Genomic DNA, 25,768 nt, shown 5'->3' with positions numbered 1-25,768 from the left:
TTACAGACACTTCAGGTTGTGTGTTTTTGGGTTGCACACCACGCCGAACCCAGAAGTACCAAAACAGGTTACTTCCGGGTTTCAGTGCAAGCGCAGAAGCGCTAAATCGCGTTTTGCGCAGAAGCTCCAAATCATGACCCGCACGTGTGCAGATGTGGCGCTGTGGGTTGCGAACATGCCTCCTGCACAGATCACATTCGCAACCCGAGCGTCCACTGTACTGGTTTTCCCAAGATGACCTAGTAGATGCTCCATGAAAGGAAAGATTTGAGCTATGGCAGGCGTAGGCAAACTTGGCCCTTCAGATGTTTGGGGACTACAATTCCCATCATCCTTGATCACTGGTCCTGTTAGCTAGGGATGATGGGAGTTGTAGTCCCAAAACATCTGGAGGGCCGAGTTTGGGGATGCCTAAGCTATGGGTTTTACAGGTAGCATCACAACAGTTTTTTTAGGCTAGAGTACAAAGTGAAGCAAAAGTATTCATAAAAACCTGGTAAGAGAGACTACATTAAAATTCCTTGTACATTGTTAGATGCAACAATCATACATGCATGCATTTTGCAGTGTGGACTCACAGCAAGGCTTGTGCACATTACGCATTTTGCGACCTTCTTCTTATATAGACTGTTTTCCATGTAGCAAGTTTGCCACACAGTGGTCCTCACACGTCTGTTTCTTCACTGGCCTTCTGGAAACAAAGCTGTACTTAGAACTCCACCTTGTGGTGATTTATCTTCTCCATCTAATGAAAAGATATAGGGTGGAATTCAATACAGTACTGTGCTCTTTCAGTCATTCTATCTGTGCAAGCATTTCATGACACCCAGTAGAATTATCCCTCCTCTCTTCTCCCTGAAATTAACAGAAAGGCAGTGGTGGTGGTGTTAGGAATACCCCCAGAACATTAGATGAAGCAGATTAACAGAGTTCTATGTATAGCTTTTTGCAGGACATCTGTCACTTAGGGCCACTGATTCTGTGCCTACATGGAGATAACTGCAACCTAGGAAAATAGGTAAATTGAAGTCAATTTGTATGACCAGGGCCGGATTTAGGTTTGATGAGGCCCTAAGCTACTGAAGGTAACGGGGCCCTTTATATGTCCAGCTGTCCTTTGTCAACAACAAATTGTCGCTGTTTTTTGTGTTGAATATATGCTATATGGTAATTTATGGACCTAACAGGTATCTAAAGCCATTTGCACATAACAAAATATGTATTTTATCAAAGTAACTGTTGAACTGAAATACAATTAGGAAGTATATTAATAGTGAAATGCAATTAAGTAGTATATTAATAGTGAAATAATTATTAAGCTCTAACTGTATGTAGGTTTCATTTTATTTGTTTTTTATCTTATATTTTGGAAATGTACATCCTGGGTTTTTTCCCCTTTAAATTTTTTGGGGGCCTCCAAGAGAGTGGGACCCTAAGCAATAGCTTGTTTAGCTTATATGTAAATCCGGCACTGTGTATGACGTATGAAATCCGTGTGTTTATTTTGCATAGATGTATTGGGACAATCATGAACATCCTGGAGTAGAACAAACAAGTTGGGGCCATGCTGAATCACAATCTCACATAGGAGGAGAATTAAGGATTAGGAAATTCTTGTTCCTCAAGTACAGTATTGTTACATTCTGGGGCTAGATCAGTGGCATACCATGGGGGTCTCAGATTCAAGCGGCGCCCTGTGCAAAGCCAAAATCCACATCCCCCTGTCTCTCACCTTCCAGTTACTGTACTTCATAGTTGCGGCGTCCACTGTGGTGCCCTTGAGGCTTCATGAACCAGTTGTCTTCCCCTAAATCTGCCTCTGGCTAGATGTTCAGCTTTGAATTGCTACAGCTCAGTGCAATGGTTCCCAATTAGCTAATTACTGAGGACCTACAATTTTTCAAAAGCCAAGCCACGGACCCCCTGCCTTTGAAAATTTTGATAACTCTATAGTAGTTACCTGTGCAAAGCAATTTTTTGAAGAAAATTTGGGGTGGCCCCTAATAAGCAAAGGATTTTAGGTATACTAAAAAGCAGACCATAAAATTTGTGATATTACCACAAAATGCCTATTTCCAGACAGTAGGAAAAACTTGTCTCCATTGCTCCACTACAACTGAATAAACAAACAAACAATTGTGTCCCTAACTTGCCAGTGTTCTATATGCTGAAGTCTATTTATATGAGAGAGTATTCAAACATGTTATTTCCTACTTGTAATCTGAGATGGTACATTTTAGCAAAACTTTGTAGCATATGGTTCTGCTGACTGAGGGATCTTGCACCTTCAAGACATGGGTGAAGGCCTGGTCAGGGCTTGATAAAGTATTGGTGAAGACTGAGTAGAAAACAGCTGGAATTTTGTAATGTTGGTGGTAGTAGTAGTAGTAGTAGTAGTAGTAGTAGTAGTGACAACAACAACAACAACTTATTTAGTCCTTCTGTGCCCAGGTTTCATCTCTGGCTTAAAGAGATTAATTAAGTCAAATACAGTACTTATTTGGAGTGAGGTTTTTATCATTGCTGATTACCCGATAAGAACGAACTGTTGAATTTATTAGGATTCTGCCGTATATCTGTTTCCTCCCACCGAAAATGTATCTACATAGCTTCCCACAGAAAACAAGAAAAAAAATCCACACAGGCTGCCTTTTGCACTACATAGGCCTGAGTGATGCATTGATGCATCGCCCAGGACCGGCATGGGAGCAGACCGTGATGGTGGCTTTACTCGGCAATATATCGTGAGTGAAACCTCCAACGTACTTGACTCCCTCCAGTGGCACTGGTACCTGAGGGATATACCACTAAGTGAAGCTGCCACCCCACTCTGCCCCCATACTACTGCAGAGTGAGAAACAAGCTGCATCGGTGAGGCACTGATACAGCTTGTTTCTCCCTCCACTTCTTTAAACTGCTCAGCTGAGGAGAACACAGCTGCCCGTGCCTTAAACTAGCAGTTTTAGTGAACCCCCCACCCTGCCAATGGTTTGCACTAGTCCGCAGGGTGGGGACTCTGTTAAAGGGCTCCAACCCCACCCCCAGATATAGGGAGCCCCAGTGCTTCTCCTGCTCAGAGAAGCACCCAGGCTCCCTCAGCTGGGGGGCAGGATGCCTTCTTAGGCATGGGAGCTGTTCAACTGTGGGGTAGGAGGCCTCTTCTACCCCACAGTTCAGTGAAGCCCCAATGCTCCTCGACTCGCACTTGAGCTTAAGAGGCATTGGCACTTGCTCACCGTGTAGGGCTGGGCCATATATCTCAGATGCAACAGCCAAGATAAATTCGAAGTCATCGTGATATATCAGCATATACAGGTATTTAGCTGCTGATATATCACAAAGAAGCAAAGATTACCAGTGTTGAAGCAATGATTCTTCAACATAAACTTCATTGGATTGGTCATGTGTGGATGCCTGATTATTGTCTTCCAAAGCAACTACTCTATTCCGAACTTAAAAATGGAAAGTGTAATGCTGGTGATCAACAAAAGAGGTTTAAAGACTGTCTCAATGCAAATCTTAAAAAAAAAGTAGTATAAACACCAACAATTGGGGAACACTTGCCTGCGAGCACTCCAGTTGGAGAACAACCTTTACCAAAGGTGTCATGGGCTTTGAAGACATTCAAACTCAGGACGCAAGGGAGAAACGTGCTAAGAGGAAGGAGCACTTGGCAAATCCACACCGTGATCAACTCTCACCTGTGAACCAATGTCCCCACTGTGGAAGGAAGTATGGATCCAGAATTTGCCTCCACAATCACTTATGGACTCATTGCTAAAACTGTGTTTATGGAAGACAATCTTACTCGACTATGAGTGATCACCAAAGAAGAAGAATATCACAATGTTGCAAAGAAAGTATTGCCCAGCCCTAGCACAAAATTAAATCATCAGAGAGGAAGCTATTGTGCTAAAGGTGGCAATTTGCTTAGGTATTTCCCCTGTTGGACTTCCAAGATGAATGCGAAACTCATGAATCCGAAACTCATAAGCCAAGAGTCACTTGAAACCCTACCTAGAATAGGGTTACCAGATGTCCCCGTTTCCCAGGGACAGCCCCCAGATTTGTGAATAAGTCCCCGGACAAATTCCATCCCCGGAATGTCCCCGGATTTCATCTAATGTCTCTGGGAAATGCAGCAGCAGCTGTCTCAGCAGCCCAGAGCAGTTGGCTCTGGCTGGCTTCAGGAGCTGCTCGGAAGTCCCCATATGATGGTGGTGCAGGGGCTCTTAAGATGCTGCCTTCACCTTCCCTGACCCTAGCAACTAAGCTGTGAAGGGAGGTTTCATGCTGCCTATTGGAGCTGCCTCCCAACTCCTCCTTGCATGCAAGCGGGGGGGGGGGGATCGCTCAGTTAGGCAATGGGAGCCTCCCTTCCCAGCTGAGGGATCCTCGCCCCCTCCTGCTTGCACGCAGGTAGGAATGGGATTGGGGCTGCTCCAGTGAGAAGGGATGCATTGCGCTGCCCGAGCCTTGCTGCCAATCTCGGCCCTCCTCCGTTTTCCATGCCTGACCCACCGCACACCACTTCCCGACCACCACCGAAGAACCAACAACTCAGGGGCTGCCCAGGCTCATGGATCATGGAGAAAGGAGATAGAAGCCCCAGAGGAAGGGGAAACGTGGCGGTTGAGGTCAAGGCAGTGGCCGCCCCTCTGCCACCGCCATCGCTGCAGCATCAACGTCCCAAATGTGATTTTTTTATTTATTTAAAGTGTCCACGGATTCATTGAAAAAAATCTGGTAACCTTAACCTAGAAGCAGTGGAAGAGTCCTCTAAACTTGATAGTCATTGAAAACAAGTAGAACAGGGGTCGGCAAAGTACAGTCACCGGGGCGGATCAGGCCCGTCTGGGTCCTAAATCCACCTCCACCCCCCTGGCCATTTAAGAACCCTCTACAAAGCCGAGACTCCCGGCAATGGCAACGGTGGGAAGAGGCCGAGTGGCGGGGGCTCTGCCAATCGAACGCCATGCCTGGTTTACCTCAGTGGTGTTTGATTGGTAGAGACCTCCCCGCGCCGCGCTGAGGTAAACCAGGCATGGCATTTGATTGGCAGAGCTGCCGCCACTCGGCCTCTTCCTCCTGTCACTGCTACCCCCATAGTGCTCCTGTGGACCAGGGAGCGGAGCAGACGAGCTCACTCTGCCTACCTGCTACACAAGAAGCGGTGGTGGCTGCAGCCCCTGGAAAGGTAAGCGCAGTGCCCTCTTTCTCTAAGCAGAGGTTGAGTGATCCGTGGATCATTATTGTGGCTTTCATTGTGTAATTACCAAGATAAGCAAGGCCCTGGCAGGGGATGGTGTCGCGGACCCCTAATTGGGAACCACTGATCTTGTGTTATAGAATAAGTTGACCTATTGTGCAGACAGCTGGGGTTTGGGAGTAAGTGAACAGGAAACTGTTCATTTAATCCTGAACCCAAGGCTGCCTCTAGATTTCTGGGGGTTTCTTGGGCACAAAGTATCATTGGGCCCCTTGCTTCCTGAAATGAAACCCTACCTCATTCATGGCCCTCTTTCAGGTCAAAAATCTTGACCAACAGACTAACCTCCTATGCCAAAGAAAAATACAAACTTTTTAATTTTATTGGTTGCCCTTTTTGTATATAACATTGCTTACTTAGAAATAAACAGAAAATACACATACCCATATTTTTTGCTCCATACAACACACTTTTATCTTCCTAAAAAGTAAGGGGAAATGTCTGTGCGTCTTATGGAGTGAATGCGTGGTCCCTGGAGCCGAATTGCCCAGGGGTGAAAAGGAGATCATGGTGTTGTTTTTTGAAAGAGGGAAGTGGGTGTTGAAACAAAGCCACTGATCGCAAGCGATCGGAAGTGAGATAAGGGATGCTAGCAATAAAGGAGGCTGCCTGAGAGGGGGGAGGTAAAACCCATGGATCCTCAGGATTTTTACATTGAGTCACCCCAAATTCACCATCAGATCACATAGCATGTCCATGGCTACAGCCTGCACCAAAAAAATCACGCACCCACTGTTGCATGGGGCTGCAATGGCGCAAAAACAAAGCACGGATCCACACGGATCCTCAGGATTTTTGCATTGGGCTACCCCAAACTCACCGTCAAATCACATGTTTGTGGCCACAGCATGAACCACAAAAATCATACATCCACTGTTTCGTTCAGAATATTTTTTTTCTTGTTTTCTTCTGAAAACTAGGTGCGTCTTATGGTCGGATGCATCTTATGGAGCAAAAATACGGTATATCTTTTAAAAAGCAGTCAGAACGAAACCCTCATTTCTATGTATTGCAACAAAGCTGAAAAGTGACGTTGATATCTATTGATACTTAGAATGATCACTAAGGTGTGCCTATTTAATGTATATGTCAGTTATAATTATCACTGACAATAAACTTTTACATCATATTGCTTTCCACCCTTGAAACATGCTCCACACACCCACAATTTTTCTCAGGATCCAGACTTAATTTCTTTACAGAAAAATAAATAACATCTATATATTCTCAGTTCTTACCTGCAAATATTTATGTCCACAAAACCACAATGGTAGAGCTAAAAAAATTATGCAACGGTGATGTGTTAAAAGGCTTTCCTCATCCGATAATAGAAAGCATGTCTGCTTTTGAGTTTTAACTGCGATCTTGTTCCAGAAAAAGAAAAACAGTAGTCTGAGAGCACAGATGAAGCTGCAATACAAATGTTTCAAAATCACTTCGGGGGGGGGGGGACCCCTTCTACAATCTTTAGCATATTGGTTGTTCACCAGAAAAATCCAGCGTGTTTGAGTTTGACCAGAACTTGAAAAAATAAATCTTAACAAACAAACAAACCACAACTCTAATTTTTTTTTTACCAGCAATTAATATATTTTCAGTCAGTGATAGAAACCCCCCTGAAAATCTGCTCAGAGGCAGAAGGGAGTAAGCAGTAATTGTTCTCTACCACCACAAAACAATTACCCTTCATATATTTATATAATGGGACTAACAGTCAAGAGTTATTAGCGTTCTGCAAATTTCCTATCCAAGGAGCTAGTTTGTCATAAATATTAGCATTTCTAATGCCTTTTATCTGAACAACCAACCTCTGAGTAGCCTGCTCTTCCAGTTTACAGAGAATCTGAGGGTATTAAACACAACTCACCACTGATTCAAAGGGCAAGGCAGCCAGTGATAAAAAGATTTCTGTAGGAATATGTATACCAGTAGCGGAGCAGAAGTTGTCCCTCTTCTCGATGTGTTGACCACTTTGTGCCACATCCTGGACTGATGTGCTCAGCAATGGGCAGGCAGGCACTTTTTGAATGGGAGGAGGAGGTAAGCTCAGTTCTCACGTGGCAGCTGCTCTTTGCAGTGCCTGCCACTGCCAATATGCAATAGCATTTGGGCTGTTGCATGTCAGGTGATTTGATGGTTGGCAACCAATAAGCTCACACTCAAAAGCACAGGTACCGTGCCTCCTACCCAGCATATCTAACTCTGGCCATGGCCTCAGTATTCTCTTAGGACAGCTTTGTATACGCATGCATCTCAACTGCATGCTGACTTCCCTTGGGCATCTGTGAATAAAGGATCCTGTACTAGAAGGGCTTCATTTTTTTAATCCAGCAAGGCTCATGTTTTTTAGACTTCCAAACCCACCCCTCCACACATATCCCTCCTGCTAAGGGTTGCTTTTAAATGCATAAGGCATAAAATGACATTCTTGCGCGCGCGCGTACACACACACACTTTCTTAGAACACACCTCCTCACATGTACGTAAACCCTTTCATGGAATTGAAAAATAGATAACTGAATCATAAGAATACAAAATTTTATATACCATATTTTTCGACCCATAGGACGCACTTTTTCTCCTCCAAAAATGAAGGGGAAAGGTGTGTGCGTCCTATGGGGCGAATGCAGGCTTTCGCTGAAGCCTGGAGAGCGAGAGGGGTCGGTGCGCACCGACCCCTCTCGCTCTCCAGGCTTCATGCAGATATCCGCAAGCCGTGGGAGCCCACGCCAGGCTCCCACGGCTTGCGGAGAGTTGCCTGCATGCCGAAGGCTGGGTGCAGCTCTCCACAAGGCACGGGAGCCCGGCACTGGGCTCCCACGGTTTGCGGAGAGTTGCCTGTTCTGGGGGCTGGGGTCGGGGGAAGCTTGGGCTTCCCTCGCCCCAGCCCCGTGCCTGGGGGAAAAAAATAATTTCCCCCCCTTTATTTCCCCCCCAAAAAACTAGGTGCGCCTTATGGGACGGTGTGTCCTATAGGGCGAAAAATACGGTATTTAAGTCTAAAACTCTGGCCAGGTGTTACCTCAAGACTGGGGATTTTTGTGGGGAAAGAATGGAAGAAGTGTAAATGGAAGGGCTTTAAAAAAATCAGGATGGAAAACCACAGTAAACACAACAGGAAATGGAAGATATGGAACTGGGTGCACATTAATGAAATCATAACGAGAAGAGAACTATGAAATATTATTTTGATATATGGTCACAGATGAGAGACTTCGTGTGGACACAGACCGATTTTTTTTTCAAATTTTTTTTTAATTAAATTTTTTATTGGGTTACAAAAGTACATAAATCATCTCTGTTTTCAGTACATAACGTCCTTTTGCAGATCATTTATACTCAATGTTAATGTGGAGGAATTGTTGAAGTTATTTGAGACAAAGTTTATATATTTGATTATGGGAAAAACTGCTGAAATTTACTAATAATTCATTTCAGGGGTTTTTCTTCTCTTTGTGAAATCTTTCCATTAAAGCATCATAGATGTTTCCAGGAATTTGCTGGTGTCTTTGAATTAATGCCTGGAGTGCTGCCTTGCTCTGAAAATGAGGAAAAGAGGGGAAAGTTATGCATCTCACTACTACAGCTCCATGGGCATGTAAATTAATCCACCTGAAAAATTATAGTGAAATGCATATGAAGTCTACAAATCTATATACAAACAATGATTCCTCATTTGAACTCCTTCAGCTCATGGGGATGACGACTAGGATCTGGCCTCACCCTAATTCAGGGGTAACCAATGCCCTCCAGAAATTATTGGATTGCAACTCTCAGCACCAGCCAGTTTAGCCGGTGAGTAGAGATTATGGCAATTGTAGTCAAGTAACATGCCTAACTGATAACCTTATTACAAGCTATTAAACATGAACATCAATATTGTATCATATACTGTCCAGTGTCAACGGAACTGAGTAGAATAAGCCACATTGAACTGCTATTTAAAACAATAACACTATCTGTTTGTTTATTTATTTAAAAAACACCATCTCAAGTTTCTCTAACCAATACGTATTTGAAAGTTCAACACATTTTGCTTTGCAAATAACGTATGCATACTCAGGAGCTAAAAATGAGGGTCAACCTAATCTTTGTCAAGTCACCATACACACACACACACACACAAACTGTTCATCAAGAACAAAATAAATGCCTTGCTTGATCAGACCAACTTTCCTTGCAAGAAAATCATAGCAACCAGCACTAGGTACTAGATGCCCAGGTGACAGATCATGGTCAGTTTCCATTTTCTACCCACTCCTGACATAAACCTTGTGACAGATTCTCTCTGTTCAAACAAATATAGATATTATTTTCAAACAAATAAAAGGCTGCAATAGTCATGTACAAATAAAACTAGAATTCTAGGACTTGAGCCTATGTTTAATAATGCTCTAACCTCCAAATGGCTTAGCTATATAGTTCTAAAGGTGACAATACTGCATTGCAGTCTACATGTTTTTAGAAAAACGCTTTCTGTTTTCAAACTGTTTTAATAGAGGGCTTAGTAAATGTATTACCAGCTATTAAAGCTAACAACTCATTTCTCTTAAATAGGAATATTTTGAGTGCACATTTATAATGAAACAGTATTTTTGGTGTTTTATATTGGTTTAGCAGAAAACATACCTTTGTTGCTAACTCTGGAGCTGTTATATTTGGATCATATGGAATGGGTTTACCAATATATGTACGAAATTTGACTGGAAATCCACCATATGGAGGAAGAAAAGGAACCCGAAGAGATTCAAAACACCACTTAGTGAATCCTTTTTAAAATCCAGAGGGCAAAAAAGAAACAAGCAAGATATCAGTTTTCTTTCTGTTAAAAAAATGTGAGTGCCCTTTATGTTGGAAAAAAATAATAAGGAAAATCATTTTTTTTAATCTAGAAATTCTTTTCACTAGGATCAGTCCATTGCTCCACTGCTGGGATACATACATTGATGTACTCTGATTAGAAGGGTTTTGCTGTTTACTTCAATGAGCACACAAAAGCATCCTGTTGGAAGTTACTGAGGGAGTCCTTGTGGATTTGAATTCACTGCTGTGCCTGCACCCAGAAAGACTTCTAATTAAGGTTTACAGCTTCCATTGCAGATCAAGAAAGTAGCTCTTCAGAAATTAAAACAACATCTGTTGGTAAATATGCAGCATTGTACATATGTGAAGGGTTCTGCATGCCTGAGACCATTTTCTGAATTCAATGTTTTTGGGATATCCATATGTACATTCATTTTTAATCTGAATCTTATCAATCCTATTCCAAAGGCACAGGTTTATACACATCTTTAATACTTTTGTACATTCAAATCAAAAAGCTATAAAGCATGGGTAGGCAAACTAAGGCCCAGGGGCCAGATCCAGCCCAATCACCTAAATCCAACCGGCAGACGGTCTGGGAATCAGTGTTTTGGTTTTTTTACATGAGTAGAATGTGTACTTTTATTTAAAATGCATCTCTGGGTTATTTGTGGGGCATAGGAATTCATTCATTATTATTTTTCAAAATATAGTCCAGCCCCCCACAAGGTCAGAGGGACAGAGGACCGGCCCCCTGCAGCAAAGGTTTTCTGACCCCTGCTATAAAGGTTTTAGCTAGAGCTTTAATTGATACTAAACTCTTCAAAGCTATATTCCACTGAGATCAATAGCAGTACTACTATTTAGCTCTTGCCACATTCCAGTCCCATATCACATAAGGTAAAAGGGAATTTGCTTTTTCAGAAGGAGAGAGAATGAGCTATCTTTCTCCAAAGTGTTTGGGCTCTGCCTCTTTCAGGTAACGAGGTAAAGCAGGCAGAAGCCAACTTTGTTGCTTTTCATAGTTTTTAGTTTAAAAATAAAGGTGTAAAACAAGAGAGCCCCCTCCCAACTTTTTAAGGGAATTACCCACTAATTTCCTCTGCTCTCTGTGCATCCATGGGCACTAGGTGCTATGAGATGAGGTTTTTGTGGCTGCTGAGGTAATGCAAAAGATGGCCAACCAGCTGGCTCCCTTACTCAGCGGTTCATTCCCTGCTTAGGACAAAGGAGGGAAAGAGAACCTATTGGCCACTTTGTATTGAGGCTGGCTTGTTCCCTGCAAGTGTGGGCTGGCAGAAGGAGGCAGAAAGCCACTTGAGCACTTGGCTTGTGCCCCAAGAAAACACCTTTCTCAGCTGTGAGGAGAAAGTGGTGGAGCCATGCAGTATATTCTGCTTATTCTCTTTCCTGAGAAGAATGTTTCTGCATTGAACACCTTCGAATTAAAGGGAAGCGAAAAGAAAGCACTGGCTGTTATCTTCTTCTGGTGAGCTCAACAGTGAGGTCCAGGGCTGGTTGGAAAAGCTTCCTAGCCCTGCCTGTGTTATCCTGACCAATTGACTCTATCCATAGCCAAGATGTGATGACTCCCAGTACTTAAGGAGAAGGAATAGTTTTTAAAGATTTTAAGTTAAAACTAGAAGTCCACAGTACCAAAATTAAAACAAATGTCCAGACCCACCATGAAGCTCCTAGCATGCATGTGAGCTTGCTGCTCCAACAAACGCATTAGCAAAAGCTTCCCAACTCTGTTTAATGAACAGGATTTATTTTCATGTGTAAGGAAGTGCTATGCAAGTCTTTTGAAGCAGGCACTGAGCTGCAGGCTGGAGAACACAACATTTTAAAAGTACAAGCTAAATATCTGCATGCCTTACTTGTTCGTCCAAAGGTCCTAAATCCTTCCCGAACATTTTGTGTATGCATTGGAATGATGGGCTAAGGGAGGAGAGAAAAGGTGATAGTTTAAGTTAGCATATTTAAAGTTCAGTCTTTATCTTGAGAATAAATATACACACAGGTAGCTGATGCTACCAGAAAGGAATTCTGTAAGTTCCCACCCAGCTGGCAAACCACTCTTACAGTCTACCTTGGCTCCAAAATATATTTGACCTGGCAATATATTGTGAATAATAATGTGTGTGTGTGTGTGTGCGCGCGTGCGTGTGCTATGCAAAAATCACAATGCGGGGGAAATCATGAAGCCTCTACATAGCTGCATCCTTATTTCATACATTGTGATAGATCAGTATATAACAAATGTTTAGCTGATGAAATATCACAATATTGAAAACCAGATATTGCTCAGTCCAACTTGGTACCATACTAGTAGCCAGTGGCTTCCTCAACACAACTGTTAGATGCCAGCAACCAGGCTCTAGAAATCTGCACTTGCTGCAATTTCTGAACCAACCTCAAGGGTAGTCCTACAAATAGTGCATTACAATATTATATAGTCAAAATTGCCAGTGTTTCAAAATTGTAGTCAAGCTATCCCAATTCAGGTACGGTCACAGACAACAGACCAACAGAAGTGGATAAAAATCACTCCTACCTTAGCTGGATCTTGAAGAACCCCCCAGAATATGTAGCAGAACTGCAACCCTATCCAAAACACAACCAGTCTCCCAAACACAGGAATGGCTCCCCCATAGTGCTTCTGTCTTGTCAGGATTTAAGCTCAACTTATTGACCCTTTTTGGAGTCTTGTTTTACTCTCCTCACCAAAAGTTCTACTTTCCCTTCTCTTTTTTATTCTTCTTCCCCTTCTAAAGCTTCTATAAACTGCACATTGAGGCTCAAAGACATGATATGGCATGTTGCAAGTTCCCTCATTCTGCAAAGGTTGGCCAAGAGATTGCAAAACTTGCTAATGTGATGACATCACATGAAACTTGCTTTGCTAGACTAGATAAAGGAGCAGGAATAATCTCCCGCCCTCTTCATGTGGGTGGGGAGCCTTGGCTCTTTCGGTCAGGTAATGCGTGTTCCTAAGGTAGACATTTTATGTAACCATTTGTCATATGAAGACCATGCCGTAGATATGTGACAATCTGACTGCTGTTTTTGAGGCACCAACATCCTTCAACAAATTCCCTGCAAAACACTGCATATGTTGTGCTTTGCCTGACTTTACACTTACCTTGGAAGGCATGTTGCCTCAAGCTTGAGTGATTCTTTGTGATGTTATACTAGCCAAAAAATCCCTTACTTCGGGACATTTTCTTAACTCATATTAGTTGGTGTCACCATGTATATATTGTATGTTATCTGATTGTAAATTAAGATACAATTCAGTAGTGATATAAAAGTGTTGTAATTATATTATTAGCCTATTGTGTTGCTTTTGGATTGTCAGATTGTTCTGTTTGCAGCACAGGGGATCTTTGTTGTTTATAAATATGTGACAAATTGGCTTAGGGAAATGGTGAACAGCTTGGGCCTTTTTTTACAGGTCATATATTATTTTCAGAAACAAATGCCTGCATCCTCCCAGGCTACTCTGGTAGTTGAGGCTATGGCAACAAGAAATCAGCTAAGATGGCAATGCAAGACTTTCGAGAGCTAAAAGATAGAGAAGGTAGCATGTACAGTGAATGCTGGATATCCTGAGACAGACTGTCATTTTTAATAGAACTGATGACACACAAACATTTCCCATGGCATATTAGCAAACACCTCTTTTGTAGTGTGGCTTTCTCATGTTTTGAAGCAAGTTTTGCAAAACTGGTAAAACTTAACATCAGTGGCTGAAGTGTACATGATACCTTTATTTGTTATAACCTGTGCTCTCTTTAACAAAAAATCTTCTCTCCATTCTAACTTCATACTATTATTTATTATTATCATCTATGAAATTTCTATACTGTCCATCCAAAGATCACTGGGCGGTTTACAATACAGTGGACGCTCAGGTTGCGAACATGATCAGTGCAGGAGGCACCTTCGCAACCCACAGCGTTCACAACCTGCAGCGCCGTGTTTGCACTTGTGAGGATCGCAATTCGCTGCTTCTGCACATGCGTGTGACGTCATTTTGAGCGTCTGCGCATGGGCGAGCACCGAAACCCGGAAGTAACCCTTTCCGGTACTTCCGGGTTCGGCATGGTGTGCAACCCGAAAACACACAACCTGAAGTGTCTGTAACCCGAGGTATGACTGTACAAATACTACTAGGCTTCATGTTGCAACATACTTTTTTTAAAAAAAAAAACAAGAATCAATCTTTTAATTATGAAATGGAAATATCCTTTAAAAATATGATGATCTTTGTCTATCGGGTAGTTGTAATTTTCTAGATTCAGTCAATATTAGCACTTCCTGACTTTCAAGAGCAGAAGACTTCAATTAGCACTTTCAAGAGCAGAAGACAATAAAATGCAATTAAGACCCATTGTTTTCATTTAAAATGTTTTACCATTTTTTTCTCTCCTGCACTAGAATGGGATTCCAAAGGGCCGGACTTCTGCAGAATTATATCATACCTTTTTACAGTATTCCAAATGGGTATGTTTTAATCAGTTATTTCTCACCGCTCAAAGCACTTCTTGAAGCAGAAAGATACTTTTTTAAGATGCTTAATTTTCCACATGTCTGGATTTAATTTGAATTTCTAGCGTGCCACTATTTAACTCTGAAATGTACAGAACAGCTGTGTGTAGGACCAGGAAGATGCGGCCTTCCATATGTTGATGGTCCGCAACTCCCATCCACCCTGACCTCTGACCACGCAGGGTGGGGCTTGTAGAAGTTAGAATTCAACTAAACAACTGAAGGGCCATAGTTTCTCTGTACTGTACCGTATTAACTATAAAATGTACATAGGTTCAAATATTTTTGTTTAATCAAAGTCAATAAAGATATTCAGAGCTGAAGTTTGAAATTTAACTAGTGCCTTGTAGTCTTCCTTTTGTTGTGAAGAAAACAGAGGTCACAATAGTAGTGCTTGCATGCAGCAATCATTAATTTATGTGATATTTACATGGGAAAACTCCTCAAAAGATTCTTTTAGAGACTGGAGATTTATCTTCACAAGGTGGATCTTACAGACCGAGAAATGAGAATTAATGCAAATGGAAGGACCAGCGCAAGTCCTGATCCCCTTAATAATCAAGTTACTTCAGAAGGACAGTGGCCTCGAGCCCTGAAATCAGTTACAGACCGATACTTGGGCATCTTGGATCTTCTCTGCAGATAACAGGCATAACCACAGGTAACAGTTTAAATATAATTGTTTGGTAGATCGCTATTACTTCATTTTACAGCATGGATCTTAGTTATATTAAGTGAATCCCATGCACATGAAAATTATAATTTTAGATTATTGATTAACAACATTTTTATGTTAAAAAACATAACATGTCTTCTAGCTGTTTAGCTTCTTATTTTGTTTGATAACATATATGCATTCAGAAGTGTCGAAATGTATAATCATATATGAATAGTACTTACCACTTTGGCATCTATAGCTACTTGAGCAAAACCTGTCCGATTTTTCCATATAAGTTTGTATGAGTTATCACTAAATAGTGCTTCTCGAACTCCCCCTGGTGAAATTGCCAGCAGATGACCATTTTTTAGAACATTTACACACTCTTGCTGTGGTCCAGGTAAAAGCCACATTACAGCACCTAAGTTTTTTAAACCTATAAAATATAAACAAGAAGACATAAACAAATAAACAGCCCCAAACCTGGCTCAGCTGAAGATATGCCAGCATAACTTGCTCATCCTGGCTGAACTGAGACTGACTGAGCAAAGGCTTTTGAAAGTCACCCCAAAAAGGGTGTTCTGAGGATGTGGTGGGATGGGGAGCGGGGGAACTTAGACTGGATCTTAAGCCCAGTCCACTCAGTCACATGACCTGGCGACCTGGCATAGAACCTTTCATTAAAGGCTTGTTTTCCATTGGCCAAGGACCCACCAATTTGCTCTCTGGCACAGAGCAATTGCCCTTGCTACACTAAGGGCCATTAACTCATCAAAAAGCTTGCCCAGCTAGTTCAACAATGGATTCCTTCATTTTAACCCTTGCTGGATCTAGGACCCCGGGAACTCAGAAGGGACTCCGGCATCAAGCAGGCTAAACCCCCATACTCACAACACTGAATCTTGAGCTACAGATATTTAATGCTAGGCATTAAAACTGCCTAATCTAATGAAGGACTTATCTAGCCAGTGTAAACAGCATTACCCCTGATGCTAAGCAGAGAGAAATTTATAGATTTTGCCATTTTGATAATAGATAAAATCTTGCCAGTTTCTGGAAATCACAAGTGGGGAGAGTGATCCTGCACAAGCTTGGATCTTCTCTTAGGCACCTGACTGGCCACTGTGAGAACAGGATGCTGGAGTAGATGGGCCATTGGCCTCATCCAGCAGATTCTAACTCCCTCTGTTCGTTTATTTAATTTAATGATATAAGATGCTTTTTCATGACCACTGAGGACTAGGCAATGCTTCCTGAAAGGAGCAGAGAAAACTTTTGATGGCTGGTAGTTAGCAACCTACTAACCTGTGTCTCCATTAACCGCTCCTCACTAGGAAACTGATGCTGCAAAAGGCTGAAGCTTCCTAACACCATTTGGGGAAAATGGGGTATATTTTAGTATTACACACATTACTTGAAATCAGTTTTAAATTAACAAAGAACATCACCTGGAAGTTTGAGAAGACAACGATCAACTACTGTATAGCAACTTTGGCGCTTCAGAAGAAAAAGTCTGCATAAAAAGTAACCATAATCTATAGGAATTGCTCCATGGTAAAATATTATAAGGCCTGGTCCATCTGGTAGGTTTTCTATGCCATGTAGTTCGTAACCTGTTTGGAATACAAAGTGCAAAAGGGTTGTTATTTCAAATTAAGTAACTCTGAATGGGTAACTGAACTACAGCAGATTCCAGTGGTGTAGTGTGAGGTGCCAAGGGGGCCATTGCCTCGAGACCACAATTTGGGGGTCAAATGACACACTATCTACGCCCTGCCCCTGCCCATTGTGTGAGTGCTGACACAGCGGTGGAAAGGTCTGGGGAGCAGAGGGTGAAGGGCATTCTCTGCACCCCTTTCCCACCCAGCACGCAACACCTGGCTGCAAGAGAACGCGGACAATACTCTTGACCCTCCTTCACCTCGCCCCTGCCCTGCACATGAGCGCTTGCCTGGTGGCAAGGGCTGAGCAGCGCTAAACATTGATAACTAGTTTTGTTATGTTTGTAATTATGGTAAATATTCTCATGATGTAAGTTGCCTTGAGCAAGGTTTTAATTAGGGAAAGGCAACATACAAATCAGAAGATGAAGATGAAACATGCTTACCATTCAAATATCTTCCAAGTCTATCCCACATGAATGTTATAATTAGTCGTGCACCATCCCATGCTTTACTGGAATAAGCTTCTTTTACTTTATGTGTCCTCTCATAGATGAAGAGGACCAAAGAAGAAAAGTAAAAAAGAAGCAGCACAAATGCAGGAATTGTAAAAAATAACAGGATGTTGATCAACACCAGCACTACTGAACAGATGATCACATAGGGGAGATATTCAAGAAAAATCCATTCTTCCATCAGATACGTAAGGCATGTTGAGTATGTCATAGTTGTATGTAGCATTTATTCACACTAATAATGTCCTGTTTTTTTTTAAAGAAAAAGAATAAAACAATGTGAAACCCTTTCTACCACAAACTGTAGTCTCCTCAAAAAAAAACTTGAAGCATCTCTTCATTCCAGAAAAACCAGTTGTGAGCTGCTAAATATTCCTCCTGTTCTAGAGATACTAGCAATACAATCAAATTATCTTGCCCAAGAACTACACCAGCCAATCTACATCACATGTCTCGCCTGAGGCTGTGAACACTAGTTCTCTGCACCATAGATGGTAGAACAGTATGTAGAGTCCAGCTGATTAAGGAGGGGACGTGCAGCAGGCACACGATACTGTGAGCAAATGTGCCAGGATGTTGTAACTATCACCATGGAGCAGGTACTGAATGGTAACCCAGTAAATTTCTTCTGCCTAGAAGCATAGCTTGGACCTCATATCCAAAATCATTTTAATCCTATACATATTCACAGTGCTGCCTTCTGCATATTTACTCAAGAGCAAGTGCTACTGTGCAAAAGGAAGCTTATTCCCAGGTAAACGCTCCTCTGGCACATGTGCCTGCCTTCCCCCAGCATGTGGCACCCCCTGGGTGCAGGTGCCCATTGTGTCTTAAGTTCAGGGCTGGAGACTTAACAGTGTAGTTCCTCTTTGCAATGGGCTAGATAGGATAGAAAAGTCCCCCCCCCCCACTTGTCCTCCTAGCTTCAGAGTGAAGCCAGCAGCACCCAAGTAGCACAGAGTTCCATTTTCTGTCCTCAGAACATGTGGGCCAGGTGCCTCTGGTGGGCTCTTCAGCACCACCCAGCAGAGGTCCCCCAATGGGGCATTCTGGGGGAGCCCTGAAGTGGATCTCCCCTTCACAATAGGAAAAAAGCGCTACATGGGAGAATAAGGAAGATCGCAGGCGGTGCTAGAAGGCTGAGTGCTCCTGAGGGCTTGGCAAAAGGAATGAGGGTTGGGTAGAAGTTGACAGACGCCAGGGTCCCAAACACCTGGAGGTCCCCTAGTTGTGTGTGTTGGGGGAGGGCGACTGAGTGACGCAGCAGCTCTCTCAGAGTTGCTCAGCTCCACAGCCACAGCAGCTCCACCATTCCCTCGCCTCCCTCCCGCCCTGCTCCGCTCGCGCGCTTTCCCCTCGCCTCGCCTCCTCTCAAGCTCTTCTGCGCGCCGAGCTTCCTTCAGGCGGGACGTCCTCAGCTCCTCACGTGGGCGCTTCGCAGGGGGACCGGGGAGCTCCCTGCGCCCTTCTGCCTCACCTCTGCGGTTACCTCGTCCGTCGCTAGCGGAGGGCGGAAGGGGAGAAGAAGAAGAAGAATGACACGAGGACACGAGGAAATGGGTATCGGCCGCCAGAGATCCTCACCGGCGCTTCCTTCCGAGGGGCTCGGCAGCTGCTGTTCGCAGCAGGTTGTCGGTGAAGGTAGCCTCAAGCTCGCAGCGTCTGCTAGGGAGGAGTCGCGCTGGTGTTAAAAGGAGCTTCGCAGTCTTGCGGATGAGCCTGCAGGTGAGGCTGCCTCGAGCTGTTTGCGCCTACGTACTTAAGCAGGAGACGGCCGGTTTTTGTAAAAAAGAAGTATATCGGGTACTTTCTACCATGGGGTGGGGACAGAACCTCCGTTTGCTATGTATTTTTTATTTAGGTTCTAGCACATTTGCAAACGAAGCAGGGTCCAGTATGGTTTCAAATTGGCTGAGAGGCTTTGTTGGGATAACTAGATGACCCTTGGAGCTCCTTCTAACTCTACATTTTATGATTCTATGAACAAAAACGTTTACTTACATTCCTGGTAAGCCTAAATTGCCTTTACTTCAGTCACCTCTCTGGGAGCGGCAGAAGGCTTGTCTGGTGCACTTTTTCGTTGGCTAATTTTCACCCCTATGGAGACTTGACCCTTTATGTGGTGGTTTAAAGAGACTCTGGTGGGTGTGCCATCTGTATGAGGAAACAAAGCATTGTGAAAAAGAGGGAGGGCTTGTGGAGGCTGCTTCTGGGAAGTCGTGGCCCTTTTTGATTAAATGTAAGCTATGGGGTCAAGATGTGCTTGGCAAGATATCCTGCAATACATAAACCTTGATATGCTGCAATACATAAACCTTGATAACATGTTCTGTTTACAATATTACAATATTAAATCCTATCGCTGCATCAGGAAAAGCTTTTCCATTGGACCTCTATCTTTAATTCTCTTTAATTTAGAGCAATAATCACATACACATATGGTGGTCTGTTTTACTCTATTTTTGAGGGGAGAGGTATTCGTTGTGACAGAGTAGTAGTACTTTCCTGAATTAAGGGGTTTGATCTGTCAGTGTTTGTAAAAAGCAAAAAAAAAGAAGGAAAGGGTTCTGACCTCCCTTTGTCTCCTCAGCCTGGTCCTCGGACTCCTCAGCCTGGTCTTCGGACCCTTGTCGGCACAAAAAGAGTCCATGAGAATATCCTTGCAGAGTTTTATTCTTAAAAGTCTTTGTGCAAAACACGACTGAATAAGAATACACACCAGCACTAACCAACCAACCAAACACCAGCCTCAGCCCCAAACGAACATTTCTCACTATATATATATACAACCTGCTGCAAGCCGCTGAGTCATGCTGACCCAGCTTTATTCGCATTATTATGGTATTTTTAAAAGCAGCTAGGGGTTGCAACAATGTGGGAGCATTCACAGAGACAACGGGTGGTTGGAGCAAAGCGTTAGAGAGCTTTCCAACTGCGTCTCTACACAAATGCCAGGTGTGCAAAACTTGTACAGATGCCTCAGGATGTCTATGGAGTGCATCTCCCAGCTCATTCCATTTCTTAATGTCATAAGTACCCCCCTCTGGAAATCAGGGGCACAGTCTAGCAATCCCTAACAACATTTTTTCTACTAAGGGTGCTAGATGCTTATCATGCCCTGCCTGAGCTAGCAAAAATAACAAATTATTCCTATGCTTTTCCTGCTCATGTGAAAGCTTGCTTCCTATGATCTCACCTGAAGGGGTATAGACGCACGTCTTTGGGGCTCGTTCTGAGTGAATGAGATCCTAAGTTTGGGAATTGTTTTGCAGGAGATGATCCACCGCGACCAAGGGATAGCAGGTTGCTAGCTCCGAGGGGAGTTCAATCCTGAGGGTTTCCTTTTGCTGAGGTTTCCTTTTGCTTTGCCTCACACGCTGAGGTTTTTTTTTTTTTTTTTTTTTTTACAAGCCTCACATGTTTCTTTTTAGCTTAGCCTCACACGGGCACCACTTGAGGCATTCCCAAAGTAAAGGAAGGATTGAACTCTGATTAATGAGAATACACACAGGCTTGAACCAGCAAGACTGTGGGAAGGGTGCGTATAATAATCTCTCTTTGTCTGTGTCTCCAGCCCCCTCGGCCCAGGTCGTTTTATTCACAAAAGAACTTTTTACAGAGTGTTTGTAAGAACCAATCAGATTTCTTCTGAGCATTTCAACAAATCCATGTGGGGAGAAAGTGAAACTACCAAAACTAATTAGGCATGGGGTAAACAAAGAACAGAACTACAAAGGAGAGCATTTGGCAACCCCAGATGTGATAAACAAGCAATATATATGATAAGAAGGATGGCCAGGAGGGCAGCGATCATTATCACCTTCATGTGAGATCTGTTTCCTGGCCCTAACATCCTGGGATTAACATATCAGAACATATCAGAAAGGCCTTCAAAGAAGCTTACCTACTATCTTTATGGCCCAGGATGCCTGCCTGGCGAAGCAACTGGCAGTGTACGTGACTGGTGAAGAAAGAGAAATGGAACAGGCATGCAGAGGTGTGGATTGATCAAGAATCATATCAAAATAGTTTAAACGCAGACAACGCAATGCTTTCATTGCTGACACAGATGGCTTACTCTATATTTGTTATAATTCCTCATAGCAATCCCACCTGATCACTACACTCCATCTAGACCTAAACAGAGCGCAACAACTATAGACTGGTCACCGACACCTCTTTTTTGTCAAAGGAGTAAGATACAGGGATGTCTTCAGAAAGTTGTGTAGTTATTTATCTATAGGACATCTGATAAGATGGTGTTCAACATGGTGGGCGGTGCTACTGCGGGGCAGGCACCAGATGCAGCTTCATAGCTGAGTTGGCTGTTTTTGTTAGATCAGTCACTTTTTTCACCAATTCCAGCTGTGTTTTTCTCTTTCTACTTTTCTTGCTATAAGTTTAAAAGGATTTGCATTATAGGGCTCAAATCTTGGAGCACCCTTTTATAAACATAAAAGAAGTGCCACTGTCTTAATACAGGTAATTTATAGACATTACTCTTTCACATGTAACATTATTTCATGTTTAGTTAAACACTCGCCTTCCTGTTATACTGTTCGATTCTGCCTCTACTAGTGCAAGTTCCCCAAAAAGGGGAATACTGGGTTCTGAGCTAAAGGGATCAGAACCAGAGGCAACCCATTTATTCCAGATACAGAAGCACAATATGTAACTTCTTTCTGGGATACACAAATGAATTTGTACACAGAGATGTGTTGCATGAGAGTCCTTGTCTCTCAACCCTCAAAAGTGGTTTCTTCAACATGGAGGGTTGGGCCAGAGCAGCCAGGGTGAGGATCCCCCACCAGGAAACTGCTCATCTCTCAGTGAATCCAGCCCACTCTCTTTATGTTTACCAAGAGCACTGTATGAGAATGGCAGAGAAACAATCAAACATATGTCCCTTCAGCTGCTTTGTGCACAGTAGTTACCTTGCATGGTTGTTCAAGTTCAAGTTTTATTGCAGCAAAAGCCAGTAACACTAAACACCACAAGATCAGACAAAGAGAATTCAACAATGGCATCAGAAAAGAAAAAAAGAGAAAGAAAGAAAAAGGATTACACAAGGGAACTTCGCATTGTGCCATTCAACAGAAGAGATTTACGTTTCCTGATTACCAAAGTGCAGAATTTGGCCACCTCATATGATATTGAGCTTGAGGAGTCTTCCAGAAGGTATTTTCGTAAAATTTCGGGGGAGGATTCCAAATAATGTTGTAGGGGTATAAATTTTGATAAAAGCGGGAAAATAAATTGAACTCGTTCTTCACTATAAAATTTGCAAAATAGAAGGATGTGTGTGACAGATTCTACCTTATTAGACATACAGGGGCAGAGACGTGCATGCATTGGTACCCGCGTGAATTTGCCGTGCAGCACTGTTGAGGGCATTGTCTCAAAGCGGGCTCTAGAAAAAGCCCATCTATAAGCTTCGTTAGTGATGTTGGTTAAGTAAGGGGCAGCTGCAAAATTAGGCCAAGCTTTTAGACATCTATACGTCTCCGGGAGTAGGGCGTCTTCTTGTTGTAATTTGACATCGTAAAGTCTCTGAGTGATAATTTCTTTTGCCTTGTTCAGAGTTCCAATAAAGAGGTTTTCAGGGTTTAGGCCAATTTGTTTGATCTTGTTAGTTATTTGCAGAAGCCAAGGAGGATAGGGAACTGCGGCCAGGAAGCAAGGTAACAGTCCGTTAGGATTGTAGTGGATTTTCAGCCAGAGGGATATTGCTTGCTCCCAGACTTTTAATTCCTGGGCAGTCCTGCCTCTTGCCTTAAGACTGCATTAGGTGTGCATCTTGGGGTAGCAAATAGTGATCTTAAAAACTTTGATTGAACTGTTTCAAGGGTCTTAAGGTTGGCAGAGGGGCTAATTTGAGAGCCATACAGGAGTTGGGCCAGAGATTTTGCCTGAAAGACTTTTAAGGCCATCAGGAGGAAGCCAGCTCCTTTCTTTCTGAATAATCTAAGGATGGCATTTGCACTTCTTCCTGCTGATATAGCTGATGTAGTCAGGTGTGTTGACAGTTTGGCATTATAAGAGAAGGTAATGCCTAAGTATTGGAAGGTTTTAGTCTGTTCAATGGCATTTCCCTTTACAGTCCAATTGTCTTTCCTGAAGGAACGGTTAAAATGTACAATTTTAGTTTTAGCGAAGTTAATTGTTAACAGTTCAGTGTTACATTGATCACTAAACTTCCCTAAGGCACGTTTCAGACCCACTTTGGTTTGAGAGAGGAGAACCGCGTCATCCGCATACATTAAAACTGGTACTTTTCTGCCGTTAGAAGACACGGGGGGGTGGGTTTCAATTTCACGGCAACATGTGATCAGGGAGTTAACATTGATGTTAAATAAAAATGGGGCTAATAGGCATCCTTGTCTGACTCCTCTTTGGACTGGGATTTCTCTAGAGAGTCTACCGTCCTGTGCGAGTCTTATCTGGAGGGTATTATTCTGAAGCTTAATCATCAGAAGTAATAACCTTCTGTTAATACCAATATTGGTCAATTTGGCCCAAAGCCTACCCCTGGATACAGAATCAAAAGCTGCCTTTAGGTCCACAAAAGCCGCATACAATGACTTTTTCCAGTGTTTCACATACTTTTAGACAAAGTAATCTAACACTAAGCAGTGATCTATGGTGGAACGTCCAGATGTAAATCCTGCTTGTTCAATTTCTAGCAAGTCATTATGATTTAACCATTCACATAATTTTAGACATAGATGTTTTGTGTAAAGTTTGCAGATCACATTCAGAAGACTAATTGGTCTGTAATTGGATGGGTCAGAGGGGTTGCCCTTTTTAAATATAGGAACAATTATAGCCAGTCCCCAATCTTTAGGGATTTCAGTTGTCTTATCTATATATGAAAATAGATTTGCAAGAACCGGAGCCCACCAGTTTATTTGCGCTTTCAGAAGTTCAGCAACAATGAAATCACTTCCTGGGGTTTTGCCAGATTTCATTTGTAGAATTAACGAAGTGATTTCAGTTTCAGATGTTGGGGGCCATGGTGTGTCATTATCTAAGGGGATGTTAAGCAGCGCAGAGGGACGATGTTCCCTAAACAGCACTTTATAGTGCTCTTCCCATAAGTTTGCAGGGATTATTGTGCCCTCGTTAGGAGCTTTGGTTTGACTGGAAATAATTTTCCAGAAGTTGGTATTATCTTTTTCTATTGACGCTTTTATGAGGGCCTGCCAAATGAGGGAGTCTGCGGTTCTTTTTTTGGTTTTTAATAACTCTTTGTAGTTCTTTTTTTTAAGTTGTAACTCTAATTTGGTGAAAGGGTTAGGATTTTGCTGGAAGGCCTTAAAGCATTCCCTGAGTATAAGTTTTGCCTGGATGCACTCGCGGTCAAACCATTTTTTGTTGGTAGGGGACTCATTGTGGTTAGGTTTCCTGAGTCTTGACAATAACGGTTGAAGTTTTCGGATTAGAGTGTTATAATGGTCAATTGGGAAGATCTCTTCAGTGTCGTTGGAAGTCAGGGTGGCCCAGAGGAGTTGACCTTCCATTGATTGTGTCCAAATGCTAAAATTGTTATTGATATAGGGGGACCATTTAATTCTGGATCTACCTATTTGTTGAAGAACATTAGGATCGGGTATCTGTGGGGCGAGCCCACATCTAAGGGGTTTCCAAAATTCAGTCCATTTAAGATTTAGGGGTAGATGGTCACTTTCGGTTCTTATATCTACAGTGAATTCAATATATTCGTCGAAGAGTTCTTGGGAGACAAGGATGTAATCGATGACAGAATGCCTTAAGCCTGACCAATAGGTAAATTGGCCGGGGCAGTCTCCCGAAGAGAGGCCGTTTAAAATAACAGGGTTTAATCTAAGTGCCCTTAGAAAAAGACATGTACCAGCAAAATTGGTAACAGGGGCAAGTGAGTGACGCCCGAATAGGGGCCAATGCTCATCATTAGCATTTAGGGGACCGGTTCCACTTTCATTGATTAGCTGTTCGTCTGAGTGGCTTTAACACAAGCAAATCAAGAGCTGTTTACATGGCTTCTGTCCCGCTTTGCGCAGCTCTCACTTTGCTTGCTCATCCCTTCAGAGGCATCCCTCAGCTCTTCACTGCAGCTGCAGCCGAGGAATCCCTCTGCCATTCCAGTGCTTTCGCTCCATCAAATGCGCAGGCATTTCCCCTTACTTTTTAGGAGTAAAAAAGTGCTTGCTATGGAGCGAAAAATATGGTATTTCCATGGCACAATCTATGTCCATGGCACCATGCCAATGACCATAATACTGTGAGGCATCATCAAGAATATCTACCGCCCAGCTCTATAATTACACAC

General features: G+C 42.8%; 1 protein-coding gene across 3 annotated transcripts; it reads right to left on the bottom strand.

The window, feature by feature from the left end:
* Nucleotides 1–8,501: 8,501 nt before the first annotated feature.
* Nucleotides 8,502–19,621, bottom strand: LOC310682440 (DGAT1/2-independent enzyme synthesizing storage lipids-like). Of its 3 annotated transcripts, none has more exons than XM_083451326.1 (7): nt 19,462–19,621; nt 17,392–18,960; nt 16,733–16,897; nt 15,527–15,720; nt 11,953–12,013; nt 9,899–10,038; nt 8,502–8,808 (listed from the first exon to the last, which is right to left on the bottom strand). In XM_083451326.1, the coding sequence occupies exons 2-7, from the start codon at nt 17,684–17,686 to the stop codon at nt 8,704–8,706; spliced, it is 960 nt and encodes a 319-aa protein (XP_083307452.1). In that variant the 5' UTR covers nt 17,687–18,960; nt 19,462–19,621; the 3' UTR covers nt 8,502–8,703. The 3 variants fall into 3 exon arrangements, with proteins under 3 accessions (XP_083307452.1, XP_083307454.1, XP_083307453.1); XM_083451328.1 differs by having other exon boundaries at nt 17,392–17,706; nt 19,462–19,608; XM_083451327.1 differs by lacking the exon at nt 19,462–19,621 and adding an exon at nt 19,045–19,429 and having other exon boundaries at nt 17,392–17,706.
* Between the last annotated feature and the right edge of the window lie 6,147 nt (nt 19,622–25,768).

Source organism: Podarcis tiliguerta, assembly GCF_965153285.1.
Source record: "Podarcis tiliguerta genome assembly, chromosome: 7".
Taxonomy (NCBI): domain Eukaryota; kingdom Metazoa; phylum Chordata; class Lepidosauria; order Squamata; family Lacertidae; genus Podarcis; species Podarcis tiliguerta.
This window is presented reverse-complemented; position numbering and strand designations above follow the sequence as displayed.